Source organism: Diorhabda carinulata, chromosome X, assembly GCF_026250575.1.
Source record: "Diorhabda carinulata isolate Delta chromosome X, icDioCari1.1, whole genome shotgun sequence".
NCBI lineage: Eukaryota > Metazoa > Arthropoda > Insecta > Coleoptera > Chrysomelidae > Diorhabda > Diorhabda carinulata.
In genome coordinates, this window is record NC_079472.1 from 29,328,185 (window position 1) to 29,344,876 (window position 16,692).

General features: G+C 32.0%; 1 protein-coding gene across 4 annotated transcripts in view; it reads right to left on the minus strand.

Annotated features, from left to right (window-relative positions):
- Window positions 1–339: 339 nt before the first annotated feature.
- LOC130900865 (protein Gawky) overlaps window positions 340–16,692 on the minus strand; it is a 39,895-nt gene continuing 23,542 nt past the window's right edge. For 2 of the 4 annotated variants that reach the window (XM_057811782.1, XM_057811783.1), the window contains exons 3-16: window positions 15,157–15,386; window positions 14,629–14,956; window positions 13,168–13,389; window positions 12,846–13,058; window positions 11,446–11,738; window positions 9,818–10,261; window positions 9,544–9,738; window positions 9,227–9,379; window positions 8,960–9,102; window positions 8,234–8,387; window positions 7,963–8,180; window positions 7,209–7,461; window positions 1,148–1,267; window positions 340–1,087 (exon numbers count right to left, since the gene is read on the minus strand). In XM_057811782.1, the coding sequence (XP_057667765.1) occupies window positions 776–1,087; window positions 1,148–1,267; window positions 7,209–7,461; window positions 7,963–8,180; window positions 8,234–8,387; window positions 8,960–9,102; window positions 9,227–9,379; window positions 9,544–9,738; window positions 9,818–10,261; window positions 11,446–11,738; window positions 12,846–13,058; window positions 13,168–13,389; window positions 14,629–14,956; window positions 15,157–15,386 (3,278 nt within the window). In that variant the 3' untranslated portion in view covers window positions 340–775. Of the gene's footprint in view, window positions 1,088–1,147; window positions 1,268–7,208; window positions 7,462–7,962; window positions 8,181–8,233; window positions 8,388–8,959; window positions 9,103–9,226; window positions 9,380–9,543; window positions 9,739–9,817; window positions 10,262–11,445; window positions 11,766–12,845; window positions 13,059–13,167; window positions 13,390–14,628; window positions 14,957–15,156; window positions 15,387–16,692 lie in introns of all 4 variants that reach the window. The other 2 variants (XM_057811781.1, XM_057811780.1) reach the window with 1 other exon arrangement.

The following is a 16,692-nucleotide window of genomic DNA, read 5'->3' on the forward strand; positions in this document are numbered from 1 at the left end:
TACTGTCCTACAGGAGAAACAAACACATACAAATAGTTTACGTGTAGGTACATTAAATTATTAAAAGTAACATTTATATACTAACCGTAATATACAGGAAAATATCTTATATGAAAGAACAAATTTTACAGTACTTAAAATAGTGAACTTATAATGAGTTTGGTCACATATATATTAATTAATATTATATAACTATGCATTTATATAATCTTGTTGATTGAGACTAGCTGGGTTTCTTCATGAATGTCACATTAAGTGCGTTATGAAATCTGAATTGAGCGTGATATCAAATGGAATACTATAACCGCTTGCAGTCCATAATTAATAAGTAAACAAGAATTGCGTCTAATTTGGTAAATGTCAAAATTTATTATTTTATTTGGGAACATTTATCCACAAATATACACCAAATAAAGAAACTGCTAAATTTTAAAAGGAAAATAATGTATGAATTCTACAAATTTTTCAATTGATAAATAATAATAGTGTACATTTGTTGAAATCCTTATATAAATAACTGAAAAAAAAAACAAAAAAACACCTTTAAAACAACAACTCTTAAATCACCATAAAAATTAAAAATAGAAATACATTTACAAATAACAATAAAAAAGATTGTTAAATAATACAATAAATATCATCAAAATTTCTTAAGACAATCGTTAAATTCAATATTATAAAACATTTAAAACATGCAATAAAACTTTTAGCAGAAAGCACAGAGAGATATCAACACTTTTAACTATGTTGGAATCATTTTGGTTTCATCCTAATTTTACATGGACTCACCACCTAAGAGGTCGTTAGGAAGAAAAGAATTTAGACTAGATGGAGTTCCACGTGCAGGATCGGAGTTGTCGAGTTGGGGAGCTGCCCACAAACTAGTTGAGGTTGGGTTATTTGGCCAACCGGTACTCCAAGTATCTGCCCCAGAGGGTTGCTTGCTTGAACCTCTCCAGGCTCCAGAAGAACCGCTCTGTTGACTGGCAGCAACTTGTTGAAGTAAAGTATTTGCGTCCCAATCAGTGGGATTTTCGGCTAATATTGTCGTATTACCCAAGACGCAGTTGTTGAGGGTGGTCTGAGCCTGTAGTAAAAATTAATTTGTGTGATATTTATTCTTAAATCATGATAAAAATGTACTTACTTTGATAGCTTCTTCACGAGATGAGTATTTGGCAAGTGCAAATCCTTGGTGTAAGTAAAGATGAAAACTTAGTAGTGGACCATGTTGTAAACATAATGTGCGTAGTGTCGAACCGTCAATCTAAAAATAGTTTCACTTCATTTCTCTAATAAAATACGCCAGTTATAATTTATGTATTAAGAACAGAAAGGATGAATAAATGAATTTTAGCAAAAATATTTTGCTATATATATTCTTCAACTGATTTGAGTGATTGGATTCACAAAAACATTAAAGAATAATCATTGAATCTCAAATGGATTAATCAAATTAAATCTTGTAAGTAATCATTTGGGTTGGATCCTTTTACAAAAATCTTCTTACAACATATGTTCATATATCAGACACAATCGACGAGTTTTTTTTATTTTCAAGAGGCACAATTAAAGGTGCGGTGCGTTAGAGATGGATTTTCATTTTAATAGGACCAATTTTTTTGAACATATGAACTAAACAACGTTTTTGAAAATCTCATGTTGTTTCTTATATGTCCGAAATCTTTCATATTCAAGTCTAGTACCGGGTAGGCAACTAAGAACAATACAAAATATATAAATTCCAAGCAATTTAACTTGCAAGTTCTCACATTGGTGTTAAACTATTCTCATAATAATCTTATTATTTTCGATGGATGGCATTAGCTAATTGTAAAGCTGATATTACTAACAATTAGAACATTAAATAATCTATATATATATATATATATATATATATATATATATATATATATATATATATATATATATAAACTTCTATCATTGTTGCGTCCATAAACATCCCAAACACATACACTATTGCTTCCTTCGAATTATTGCGTCCGAATATCGGACGCAACAATGTCAATCCATGTTTTTGTGGATTTTTGCCAACGTTTGTGAAAAATATTAACAAGAACAGTCAACAAAGGTTCCTACATTTCTATTTCTTTATAAAACTCAACGTCATCTAGTGATCTCTCTATGATTTTATTGGATTTTCTATTTGGAATTGGACGCAATAATATTACTAATATGGATGAAAATGTATATTGTTAGTTCATTGATTTTCCGGCAGAGTACCAAATATTGTATACACACTTAAGTATATATTTTAGAAACGTAATATGTTGTTGCGTCCGAGATATGGCAACACTGCTCTCTATTTTTAGACCCAAAATATTGTGTTTTAACGTTTCTTGTGCTTGTGAGATCGTGTTATTCTAAGACATTGTTGCTTCCAGTGTGCTAATATGACAAGGCGCATTGATAAAATATTTAGTAACTTGAGTTTTGATACTGAAGAAGGTAAGTATTTTTATAATATATATGAAATTATTACATTCGTGATTTTCTTATGACTTTTGTCTTTATAAAAATTTTCAGTTACCTCCAATTACTAATAATTATTGGTATTGTCACTCATTGTCTTTTAGTGAGTAAAAGTGATAGTTTTGAAATTTTGCAATTTAATTTAATTTTGTAGCTACTGAAAAACATGTTGTCATGTGTTAATTTTTCTACAAATATTTTTCAAATTCAAAATAGGTAAAACGCCTTCTCCTTCATTTTGTATTTTGTATTCCCAAACAAAACTAATAATTTCTCCATTATCCAAACGTTTTTTTGCTTTTTATATTTTAGTCAGAACTGAATATTACCTCAAACAAAATATTTGAATATGATAAAATTCAAATGAATACAGAGTCATCTCCATGTACACCGGAAGATCCTTTTAATGCTTCGTCAAGTGAAGATTCTCTATATTGTCCTAGTAGTGACGAAGTAAGTAAAATTTTTTTTCCATTTTCATTAAATTGTGAATATAGGTTTTGGACCTTGCCTGTGAGTAGATAAATATCCAGGCCCATACTGATTTCCCGGAAAACGTTTACTTTGTGTTGGGATTTGAAAGCGTCGAATTCTACTTTGTTAAGGGGTTTTAGAAAAACTAGTATTACTTTTGTTCTTAGTGATTATAAAAAATTGCAGAAATAGTCGATCGAAATTGCGGTGAGGGATCGAAGATAAAACCTTGTATATTATACATGGCATATTCTTGTTTTATAGTACTTTTGTCTGGTAAGAGAATTAGCATACAGCTCGTTCGGCAAACTTCCAGACGCGTACTATAAAACACTTATTATGGCACTAAGAACTTAAATAGCTATTCACTAAATTCTTTCTAGTTTTAGAAATTCTTATACATTTATCACCTAATTGGTTCACGAGATAATTCACGTTACATTTTTTTCGCAGGATAGCTGCTCAGATGTTGATGAGAATCCAGCACCGAAGAAGACTAAGAAACCTAATATAAACAAAAGCTCAACCCAGATGAAGATTACTACTGATTATGTTAATTCGCCCTTTATTGGAGTGTATGATACAGCTAAAGATAACGAATACGATTTAAATGTACCGAATACTTCAAGCAGTAGACAGTTGATTACTATTAAAACGATGGATAAAGACCAAGATTTATGTAACAATTCAAGGTAACCGAGTACTTTAAGTTGTACAAAACCAATAAAAACACCATATAAGAGAAAACCGGATCATTGTTATTATTGCGAAACTAAGGTTCTAAATTTCGGCCGCCATGTGATACGGAACCATTCAAACGAAATAGATGTAGCAAGAATTTTAGCAAAGCCCGTTAAAAGTAAAGAAAGAAAAGAGCTATTCAATGACCTTAGAAGAAAGGGAAATTATTTGGCCGACGGTGGCACTTGTTTTAAGCCTGTTAGGGAGGGTTATGTACCAGAGAGAGATAAAGTACCTTGTAACAACTGTTTAGGGTATTTTTCCTCGAAACTTTTATACAGACATAAGAAAAAATGTGTAAAGAGAGATTCTGGTAGCTCTCAAAATAGCAAACAGTTAAAACTATTCCATAATGCCAAAGTAGATCAACGACTGAAAGAGGAATTCGCGCATATGAGAGCGGACAAGTTGTCTTTGGAAGCTCAAAAAGATCCACTTATTTGCGAGTTCGGAGCTAAGTACTTAAAAACGCACCGTGAAAAACATTTTATTTACGTAACATCACGCAAAATGAGAGAACTTTCTAAAATCCTTTTGGAAATAAGAAAGTTGGATCCATCCATAACCACATTCATTTCAGCTTTGAAGCCAAAGTATTTCGACATTTTCGTGGAAGCCACAAAACGAATTGCTAAATATGATTCGGAACGAGATGTTTATCTGTCTCCAACTTTCGCCATGAATATTGTTACGTCTTTGAAACAGTGTTGCGATATTTACACTAAAAATAAAGGTACCACTTTATCTACTGCGGAAATAGAGGCGGACTCGAAAACGTTGATTCGTCTTTTTGAAACTAATTGGAGTTGTGAGATTTCTTCACATGCCAGTTACAACCTTAATCTTAACAAATGGAACAAAGTAACCATTGTACCTCTTGCCAGTGATTTGCGTTTATTAAGGAATCATCTCATCGACTTATCTGGAGAATCTTTAAGAGTCCTAATTAAAGGAGCTGAGGATATGAAATATATCATAGAAGATGATATCGACCATCAGCAATATCAAAAAAAGTCTGATATAATTCAAGCATTTAATAATCTGACATACAAGACAATATCAAAAAAATGTTAGAAGTTAGACACCATTTTGTGACCATGAATAACCCATATCTTTTCGCAATGGCGAATTCAAATTCACATTTGATAGGTTATAAAGTGTTAGCCAAACATGCTAAATTATGTGGAGCACAAAACCCATCATCAATTACGTCAACCCGACTGCGCAAACATCTTGCAACTTTATCGCAATTATTCAACTTATCAGATGGGGAAATAGAACAGTTGGCGACATTTATGGGACACACAAGTGGTGTTCACAGAAATTCCTATCGACTACCCGATGATGTTTATCAAACGGCGAAGATATCTAAACTGTTGATGGTAATGGAAAAAGGCGGAGCAGATCAATATAAAGGAAAATCTATTGATGAAATAAACATTGATATGGAAAAAAATCTTCTAAGTGACCGAGACTCTGATAATGATAGTGACGAGGATGAAAATCCAATAATAAGGGAACTGTTAGATACGTCAAAGCCATCTGCTCAAGATTTTGTTCCAACAAACAACGTTGATGGGAAACCTGTTGCAGGGACTAAAAAGAAAAAAACTCGTAAACTGGTTCCTTGGACAGATCACCAAAAAAAAGTCACACTAAACTATTTTAAAGATCATATTAAAACTAAGAAGCGCCCTAAAAGATTCGAATGTGAAGATCTGAAAACAAAATATGAAAAAATTCTAAACAAAGATTGGCTAAAAATCAAAGTATTTGTTCCAAATTATTATACTAAAAGCAGAAAATAGAGTTTATAGTGCATATAAAGGATTTCTATTATATTTTAAAAAATCAATAAAACTGGTATAAATTTAGCTTCATGATTTATTTGTACTGTTCCCTTTCTGTCCCTAGCTATTGTCTCAATTTCTGTTTTCTCTTTATCAATATCCATATTTTCGATTTGGTCAATCCATTTCCTCCTGGCTATTCTCTTTAAAATACGATCAAAAAGTTGGTAACAATTGACTTTGCACGATTTATGGTTATTGTTGGATTGCGATGTTTCACAAGTATAGTTATCACTTTCCTCTGGAGGTATATTTTAGAGGCATACCTGATCAATCCCCACATGCTTTCCATTTTTTTGAGTCGGAAAAAGTGTATACCAGTAGCTAATTATTAGAGTTATTGCGTATTTTACATTGTCTTTTCCATATTCTTAAAATCAGAGATATATTTCTACAAGGAAACTCTTTTAAGATTATATACATTTCATGTGATATTTAATGATAGTATATTATTGCGTCCTGGCGGTTTGACAACACCGCACGGATGCAGCAATGTATGGTGTAGTCATTATATGGAGCTGACAAAGTTACTTGTTATAAGGAAGCAGCATTGTTGTAGAATGAATGAAAATTTGTATATTTGAAAATTGTGAATATCAATTATCTACATATAGTCCTATCCATCTACTTCATTGGTAAACCAGTATACACAATAAGATCATGGTTAACTCTTGGTTTTCTTGAGGACGCAACAGTGTATGACTTTTGTACGGACGTAATAATGTTTATATTTATATATATATATATATATATATATATATAATCTAATAATTAACAACTTAAATAAATAACTACGTAATTAGTGACATCCTAGGTGTTCAAAATGTTGTCCATCATTTTCTATACATGAAATCAGTCGCGTGGATAGGACAGTAGTTTCAACTTCTGCCATTGAACTCTGCCACTTCATATTGCCTATCGTATTCTTTCAATCGTCTCTTGTCGTGAGCCTATTGGTGTAAACAAGATCTTTTATTGAGCCCCTAAATAAGCAAGTAAAGTCTGGAGATCTGGGTGGCCATATAAAATAACTTCCTCGTTTTATCCATCTATCAGGGTATATTTGATCTAAGAATGTCGAACCTCAATGGAAAAATGTGCCGGACAATCATCATGTTGTAAAAACATGTCATGACAAAAGGCTAAGGGTATGTCTTCAAAAAGAAGTGGCAATTCGTTTCTTAAAGTCTAAATATCTTTCTCCAGCTGTCTCGTTAAAAAAATGGTCCAATTATTTGTCACCCTAGAATCCGGCACCACAGACTTACAGACCAATGACCTTGATGTTGCATATCCTGTATCCTTGTTTGTTTTCATTAATTATTATTTCATATTGCAAATTTCACTTGCTGGTGTATGTTATATTTTATGCTGTGATTAACTGGCAAACAAATATAAACTTTGTTGAAGAATTCGTTATCATATATAAAGTGCCACTTAATTGAGTAAATTTTAAAAAAATTTCCTTTTTTATTTTATATTTTCAAATAAGCCCTAAATTTCTGAAAATAATTTCCACGTGTTTTTCAGGGCCACTTTTCAAATATTTTTTTTTCCTGAAGCTGAAACAACTGTTCCTAAAATATGGTTGGGTTTTGGTATTCGTTTGCACAAATATGTATAACCTTGATTTTTATAATTGTCAGTTACCTGAGCAGTCAAGTTTCTTAACAACAACCACTGAGATCCTCCCCAATTTCCAGAGCTCCTTTGCCCACCAGCCGCCCAAGGCATAGTGTTAACGCCTGACCAACCATTTGTTAAGCCACCAGTTCCTTTTGCTGATAAGCCCGGAGGAGGACCTCTGGATGATTTTGGTGCTCCCCAAAGCTCAGAAGTTACTGGAGTTGTGGGGTTCAAGTCGCTTAAAGCTCCTTTCGAAGTCGGTAGTTTATTCGGAGGACTGAAATATAAACACATTTAAATATATAAATTAAGGTACTTAACAATGATATAATGTATCAGTTCTTATATTTCACCTTACCCAAAATTTTAACTAAGATAACACATTGCATATGCTGGGTAACAATTACAAAAAATATATAAATTTACGCAACTAGTTAACAATGGAAATTTTATATCCAAAAAAAGTATAATTTGAAAGTAGTATTTTTGGAATTTCTCAAAAAAATATTTTTATCTGATTGAGTTGAAGTTGGCGACATTCATACTGAATACACTGTTTACAACACCACTAAACCAACACTCACTCAGTGGTGTAAATAGTGTATTTAATATTTTTATGTGATGATATAAAATTAACAAGCTATGTATAATTATATAAGTGAAGTTATGTAGGAAGTTTTGGAAAAAAAATATCAACTTTTTGAGCCTAGATACAAGTTAATCACTCTCACAAGTATCTTATTGAAATAATAGTTGTAAATATAAAAAATATACCTACCTAGTAAAAGCTGTTGAGGCTACTGATCCAGTTGGATTGAAGCTCCACGTAGATGAACTGAGGCTTAATGACTGAATACCATCAGTTACTGGAGGGCTTTTGCTGGGATTCATGTTAAATAATTCATTGTCTTTGATTGTTGCTATTGACAGAGGAGAACGCACCACTGAACCGGGTGTAATACTGGGGTCATCTTCAATTGATTTTATTTGATTGCCCTGAAGAGTACCATAGTTATAATAGAAATACTTTTGTTATATTTATACTTTACCTTCCAGGGCTTTCCAGGTTCAAATTCAGGTACAAGATCAGTCAGGGAAGGTTGAGTGGTGGTTGACCACTGTGCGTCTTTCACATCATTCGAGGTATCACTGGCTGCTGCATCTGGCCAACCAGTATCTCCTGTTCTTCCAGTCGACCATGGCCTGTAAAAGAAACATTTATCCAGTATCTACTATTGTCGTGTAATAAACGAATTAAAGTAATAAAGTAATTCAAGTGAAAAAGACAGCTACCAACTGGTAGAACTGTAAGAACTATTTACAAAAATAAGTATGTCAAGAGGAAACATCAAAATTGCAATTGAAAGTGGATAAACCTGCAAATATTTCGATATTCATAAAGCTACAAGTTCAAATCCTAAAAATCAATTCACAGAGGCTGTTATGCTTAATAAATTCAGATTTGACGAAAATCTAGTTCAAACAATTTAAAGATATGCAATTCCAGTTTTAAAATAGACCATCCTCAAGATTCTCAATTAGTTTGGACGGGATTCAAAGAACTACCTCAATTATTATGATTAAGAAAACAATAGAAATTTGCCAACACTTGGTAACTATCTTATACATGTTTGATTTTCATATGTACATCATTTATATCATTAGTTATAACAGAGAGAACAAACTTAGTATTTGTTACATTAATTCATATCATAATAATGACATTTATGCTATTCTAATTAATTGTATGGGATCTTACAATAAAAAATACTCACCCATCTGTTGAATTTAGAACAAGAGGATTCATATTGGGCGAGGTATTAAGTGGTTTAGAAACTGAACCAGGCGCTCTACTGAATTCTCCTACATCATCTTTGTCTTTATTAATCCACTGGGTGAGTCTAGATTGTTGAGGATTCTAGAACCACATAATATGAATATATTGTGTCCATCTGATAATACGTATTTATAAAAAAATCACATATTTAAATTGACCAGTTAATATCGTCAATGAAGTATAGTTATTTCAGGATGTGACTCACCAATTGAGGCTCCTTGTTAATTCCCAAATCGGAAAAATTACTTTGTAATGCATTGATTGAATCGTGCATGCTGTTTGTTTTGAATGTGTCATATATTCCACTTTGGTGTTGTTGCTGCTTTACATATGTGGCTTGTTGAGCAGCAATTTGATTCTGAAATATAGATATTGTTTCACTATATCTTACCTACATGATAGGGGCCATCCACTAATTATCACAGATTTAATTGAATTTTTCAATTATGATTAACACAAATATTCAATCTTTCCATTTGTTGTGCCGTCATTAAAAAGCATAATGAGGAAAACAATACTGACCTGTAAATTACCGATAGACTGCTTTGTTTTTGTAATTAATACAGAGAATTGCATGAAAGTGTTGCTTGGTTTACCATTCATTGTTGGGCCAGTATTGAGAGATTGCTGAGATATGAGCTGCTGTAAAGTCTTTATCTGTTGCAACAGTTGATTCAAGAGAACTAAAGTTTGTGGTGCCAATGGTTGATTAAGAATCTAAAAATTAATAATTATAATGATTTTTAATACATCACGAAATAAGAGTAATGAGTAAGTAATATAAAAATATACCCACCTGATGATTCAGATATCCGGCCTGAACTGCCATCTGTATTTGCTGCACCAACATCCTGAGTTGCTGAGTCGATGGCTGAGATTGTGGCTGGATATTTCTACCTGCGTTTGTAGAGGATCCTCCAAAACCTTGAGATCCTCCCCCTTGAGTCAATAATTTTTGTACTACTGCCGGAGCTATATTATTAATAAGAGAATTATTTGCTCCCGAATTTGACATACTGTTCAAGAGATTAGGGGCATTGTTTGCTGGAGGAAAACCACTTAATTGACCACCTGGCCCAGTGGGGAATCGTTGGCAAGCGAACGGTGGATGTTCGTAGTGATCATCGTGACGAGCATTCCAACCGTCGTTGCCACGATTATTGCGCATGGGACTAAGCAAGTCTAGAGCTTCCTCAAGATTCATGCTACGCATACGTAAAGCATTTTCAACATCCTCCTTCTGGAAATTATTTAAAAAATTGTAGTTACTAACAGTATAAATTTATTACGAAAGTCTAATTAAGATATCCACTAACAATGCTTAATACAATTGTTTCATTTAACACATAATTTTATCCTCTACAATCTAAACAAGTTCTACTTTATAATTGATGGTTCATGATATTGGAATTTATATTTTGGTAAGCTCTAAATGATTTGGAAATAAGGAAATCTTGATGAACAGACAGAAACTTAACATACTGCACAATTCTTTTTGGGTGTTTTTTTTCAAAAGTAATTCCTTGTTCTGAGATATTTAATATTTCCCACGGTATTTCTTCTTTATAAAGTTTGGAAAGATTTTTTGGAGAAAATTTTTTCATTAATTTTATACATTATGGCAGATTTTTGGTACTTTTGAGCTTTTAATTTTACAGTTGTTGTTTTCCAGAATGTGAACTTACAAAATAAACAATATAAAAAGCCCAAACCAAACTTTGCAAGAATTTCAAAAATTAATACGGAAATACTACCTATGTTAAGTATTATATCTTTTCTAAATATGCGAAGTAACTTCATATACTTGAAAAAATTGAAATTCCAAATAAAAAAAAAGGTTCCACAAATAGTACATGTGACTCATTCATATTCAAAATATTACCATGAAATAAATATCTAGCATCACTGAGAAATTCGCGTGGTCGTGATGATTTATTTAAAAATAGATTATTTATATTTTCTGAAAATAGCAATTGACACCATACCAGCTTTATAATGTTCAAGAACTCAGAACAATAATTGCTTTAATATACTAGATTCAGTTTATAGAATAAACAATTACATCTACTATCGAATATACAAACCTACTGAAGGTTTAAAAAAATGCACTTTCCAGCTTGGAAACTCATGTGAGCAAACAAAATTTGGTTGATTTTAAATTCAAACTAAGATCCAATGATGACATTCATTTTGTTCTCATTTTATGTATTATCAAATTAATAACCAAGAAATAGAGACAATAGTATACCTGACAGATTGATTGAACTTGTCAAAATATTACCACTGTTTTTTAGATAGATAGTGAATAAAAATAGTGTAGTTTTTGTAACTATAAATTTAAAGGTAACTGATACTTTTGTTAAATATGAATCCACCATTATTTGACCAACCATTGTTAATAACAAAAACAAACAATTTGCTCACCTTATGGCCCATATCAACTAACATTCTAAATTGTTTAGAGTTCCAAACCATTTCTTTGGTAAGCTGAGGCTTGTTCTGTTGTTTGTGACCCCATTCAGATTCATCCCATAAAGGATCTGGCATTTTTTGTTTCTGCCAAGAACTTGTTTCGTCCCAAGGAACACTAGGTCCAGTTTCATCCCAAGAACCGTTGCGTCCGTGTCCGCCCCACATCGCAACATCAGGCTTCATACCACGATTCTGTGACATACCAGGAGGTCCAGCAGCATTACCGCCACGGCTCATACCTCCCCCTGTGGGCAGATCTTTCCAGTGAGAGCCTATTGTGGAGTGCAAATGTATTAAGTGCTTCAAGGCAGATTTTTAAGAAAAATAATTATCTGGAAACTAACTACAAAATGTTTTGAACAATCTAAAAAACTAGAGGTACTAATGGTGAACAAGCTCTATAAGTGTTTATAAAGCTGAACAGAATTTACTTTTCAATATTTCATATTAGTGTCACCCAGGATTGTTTGCATATAATTTGATGTAAATAGTTGTGGATCATAAATATCTGAATTTATCTAAAATCAATAAAAGTTATGGCAAACAACTCCTGCAAAGATGTAAAATCGCTAACAAACTTAATTCCAATCCACCAATGGAAATTTCAATAGAACGTCTTGATAAATAACATTAAACTCAACAATCAAAATCACAACAAACATGAGGTTAGAAATTATTAGGAAAATACTTTTCCTATATTTTCCTTTATTTCTTTATGTGAATCACCAGAATTGTTTCCAAATATTTTTTTTGGATTATTTAAAACCAAATGTTTACATATGTGGTTCTAAAAGAGGAAAAAAATAATCAAACTAAAGATATGACACTCTCTCTTAAGAATATATTTGGATAGTGTTAAACTCTAAGAGAACAATTATTCAAGCCCTTATAAAATTTAGTTAAAATTATTTTTCATTTCAATTTTCAAGTTTGTTTTGATTTTTTTAGCACATATTATGGACTATTTTTCTTTGTAGGACTAGGAAATTCCACATTTAAAATATGAAACAATATGACTAATCACGTTCTTCGTCGCAAAACATAAAGAAGCAATAATGCACTTTATTTTCTGATCGCAAATATATATTTGGAACAGGTAGCTTTTTTAAAGGACTTGAGATGAAATCTTATATAGAGTGGTTACTAATTTTATAGTTTCATTTTACAGTTTGATCCCTTATTTTAGTTGACAGCTACTATAATTTAGTAGAAGAAAAGATCTACTTCAACATAATCATGATCGTGGGTGAATTAAGCAAGTGAATTATTAGTGATATTATCATTCTTTGGAATCTATCGATAGCGGCGACTATAGATTGGAAGCACTTATAAAAAGGCAAAACATAACTTACCTTGCTGAGGATTACCCCATAAAGAAGTTCCATCATCATAATTAGGCATGTTACGCCTTTGTGTAGGGGGTGAAGGTTCTTCCCAACCACCAGTACCATTACCTGGCGGTAATGTCATTTTGTTGTGATGATGTATTGGTTGAGAGGCGGCGTGTGGTGTACCTTGTCCCCAGAAAGCTTCAGCACCTGCACCATTCAATCTTCCAGTTATTCCTATAAATTTAAAGAACATTAAAAAAGAAAAATATTAACAAATACTACAGAAACATTTCCATTATATACGGATAATCAATTGTATTGAAGATGTTTCTTGATAACTCACCTCTTGGATCTCCTCTCATGTCGCTATTAGACATCTGCCTCATAGTTTCTCTTGGATCCATGATTCTCATTGCCTCCGAATTGCTTGTTCGCATGTCTCTTAGTTCTGGGCGAATTTCTCGAGGATCCATACCAGTTTGTCGAGGATCAGCAGATCGTGGATCGCCCCAACCAGCACCACTGTTGCTTGGACCTGCGCCCCAATCATTTTCTTTCTTGGGACCTAAGAAAAATTTTTTTAAAAAATATTAATGTGAGGAAAAATCAAACCCAATCCCAAACAAAAACTAATTAAAATTATCTTAGTAAAATATGAAATAATACACAGCTAACACTCTATAACCTGAGAAATGTGTCTATTTCTTTAATATTGGGTAGCATCACAACTGTGTACATTTTTCCACCCCAACCTATCAATAAGAAAATATTTGAATTTTATATTTTATACATTTTTTATTGCATTCCAATCATTTAATGAATTTTTGTTTTGAACTGTAATTTATAAATAGTTTATGTATGTATTTCCTGTATTTTAAAAATTTAAGACCATCTTTGCAACTCAAATTTGGGGAAATTAATAACCTTAATATGAAAATGACTTGTTAAGTTTGTTCTGCTCAATCTGCTTCGACCTAAAAGGCAGTAAATAATTTTCAGGATTTTATCAATGTAATTTATGAAACTTTTCCAAAACTGCACTATAACAAGATATCATTTCATCCAACTTTTGGCATCAAACTAGATTTATTTTGAGCGTCTGAAAAATATGACATTTTTCAGAAACTTTTGAAAAACATAAGTTGATATGGTGATTAAATATATTTAGAAATATGCTTCCAGTCATCTATGTAAATATAAAAATAATTTCAATTTTCACCTCAAATAACAATTCCTTAGTTTAATACAAACCAAAGACGCATTAATAAATAAAGAGAGTGTGGGTCTGTATTAATATGATGAATGATTATTTTCAAATAATAAAAAAGTAAAAAAAATCGTCGCACTTTCGGCGAAAGAGAATATAGCGCATTTTTGACCATTAGCAAAAACCTTATAAAACGAAGTTTCAATGAAAAACAAAATAAAAAACCGATAATTGTATTTATTCAGTGATTTTGTCCTAATTATTTATTAACAATTCTCATAATAATCGGTTTATGAAATTAAAAATGACCTGACATGAACTGACGTCCATTGAAGCCAATTGACGTCTATTTTCATTTGGAGTCGTCTTATGATGTCTACTGACGTCGATTCACGTCAATCAATGTCATTTGAGGTCATTTGGCCAATGAGATCACATTTAGCTACATGCTTCCTGTGAGGAGTTCTCTCTGATACAGACAGATGGACAATTTTTTTTTAATGCGCTACAAATGAACTTTCACTTGGTTAGACTATAACAGACTAATATGTAATGATAGTATAACTCAAAATATTATAGGAAAATATTACTACTAACCTCCCCACATAGCTCCATTATTAGTGTTACCACTGGCCCCACCCCATTGCGGTTGATTGGAAGGTGCACCCGTCCAAACGTTAGATGTATCAGCATCATCATCTTCACCCCAAGTACCACCTATGTTCGTAGAGGGCGTATGTCCCCATGGGGTTTTTTGTTGAGGTTGCGGAGGGGGCTGTCCGCCATTTCGAAGATTCGCTTCCCATAATTCAGTACCATTATTCACAGCCGGTTTCCATGGTGGAGGACCGCTAGAACCGTCCATCTTCAAAGGAGGCTCAGGACTGCTGGGAATGTCCCAGTTTGTATCTTGATTAACATGTTGCTAAAATATTAAAGAACAAAACAATCTTAAATGATGGTCATCTGTAAATTAGACTTTTTTATTCTTATTATTGTTATTATTTCTTCAAATGAAATGGAAGAATGTTCGTTAAGTTGCAGTGCACCAATTTGCTTTGAAATCATAGTGGTCTATTTATGCAGATGCTTGATACTTTTATAATAACAATATAAATTACTTACACCACCCCAGCCATCCTGACTGAAAATAGCTTCTCTCATACTATTCAATTGTTCTAATTGTTGTTTAGTAGAACTGTTGGTTGGCCCATTGTTATTCTGAGAATTTGAGGAAGATGTAGGAGGTTGACTACTAGGTGGTAATGCATTGTTAGTTGGTTTCGTTCCAGGTTGACCCCAACCAGTATTATTTGATTGGGAAGTAGGTGGCTGCTGGCCGTTGCTTTTGTTAGCTGTAAAAATATATTTTAAAAAATGCAGCTCATCTATCTAGAACCTAAAAATAGTTTTAACTTTTATTTGGGTTTTATTTCCTCTATAAATGAAGAGGGACACCTATTTCTTCCTCATTCCCTCATTAACCAAACTTGTTAATCCTCTGAAGATAGTATGTTACAGGAGTAATCCAATGAATTGTCATAGTTTTTTATATTATGTTATTCATGCTGATATTTGATCTCCGGTTATTTAAAAAATATACATAGTTAGGGTATTTACTTATTTGGATCAAAGTTACATAATTTTTATCAGAATCTCATCTCAACTACTATAATTATTTGATTTATTGAATCATTATTTTTATCAAATCATATTTTATCTTATCTTACTCATAAATATGTAAGTTAGGCTATATTTATCAGACCAATGTTGAAAATAACATTAATTTAAATGCAACTTAATATATTTTTATTATCATACAAAAACGTTATTCATAAACATATTCAAAAAAATAAAGGGATTCAAAATATGAAAATATAGGTATAATTCTTAGACTAGTTGTGACCAAAATGTCTAAATGTTTGTTTTCCAATAGCCATCAGGATCACATGCTAAATAACTGGAGATCCAAAAATAACGATTTTTGTATGAACAATGTAAAATTTTATACAAAAGACAATCTTGCTACCTATCAAAGGAAAAGAATTGATAACTCTTATTTGTACAACATAGTAATGGCAAAATTAATTATTACAAACCCGTAAATTTAAAATACCATAAACATAGCATGAAGCTGATATAAAAAGATCCAGCTGTTAAAGGAACGTGACACACAAATAAAAGATAATTAATAGCCAAAAGCGATATTGCTCCAACTGGTGGACATCGGTTGTGTCACTTTCTACAATTTACAATTTGAAAAATCAAATAATACTTTTTAAAAAGTTGGACAAAGAATTGAGAAAATATAATTTTATGTCAAAATCATTAAACTTCATAGCTTAAGAAAACCATTTTATTAGAATTAAATAAAGGGAACAAACAATCTTATACTTTAGAGACAGCAAAACAGCAGTTGCAGTTTTCAATTATATTACATCACTCAAAAAGTCGTGTGACTGACACACAGATGGCGCTGCCATTGTCAAATCCATATGACATTTATGAAGTACCAACTTCCAAAAGCTATGTATAAAATTTCATGACATTTCGATTAGTCAGAAAAAAGTGACAGCCATTTAAGTTAAGCTACTTTTGTTATTTTCAAAACAATTTTGTGAGTTAATTTATCATAACATCTTGATAAAAAAAAATATTGTA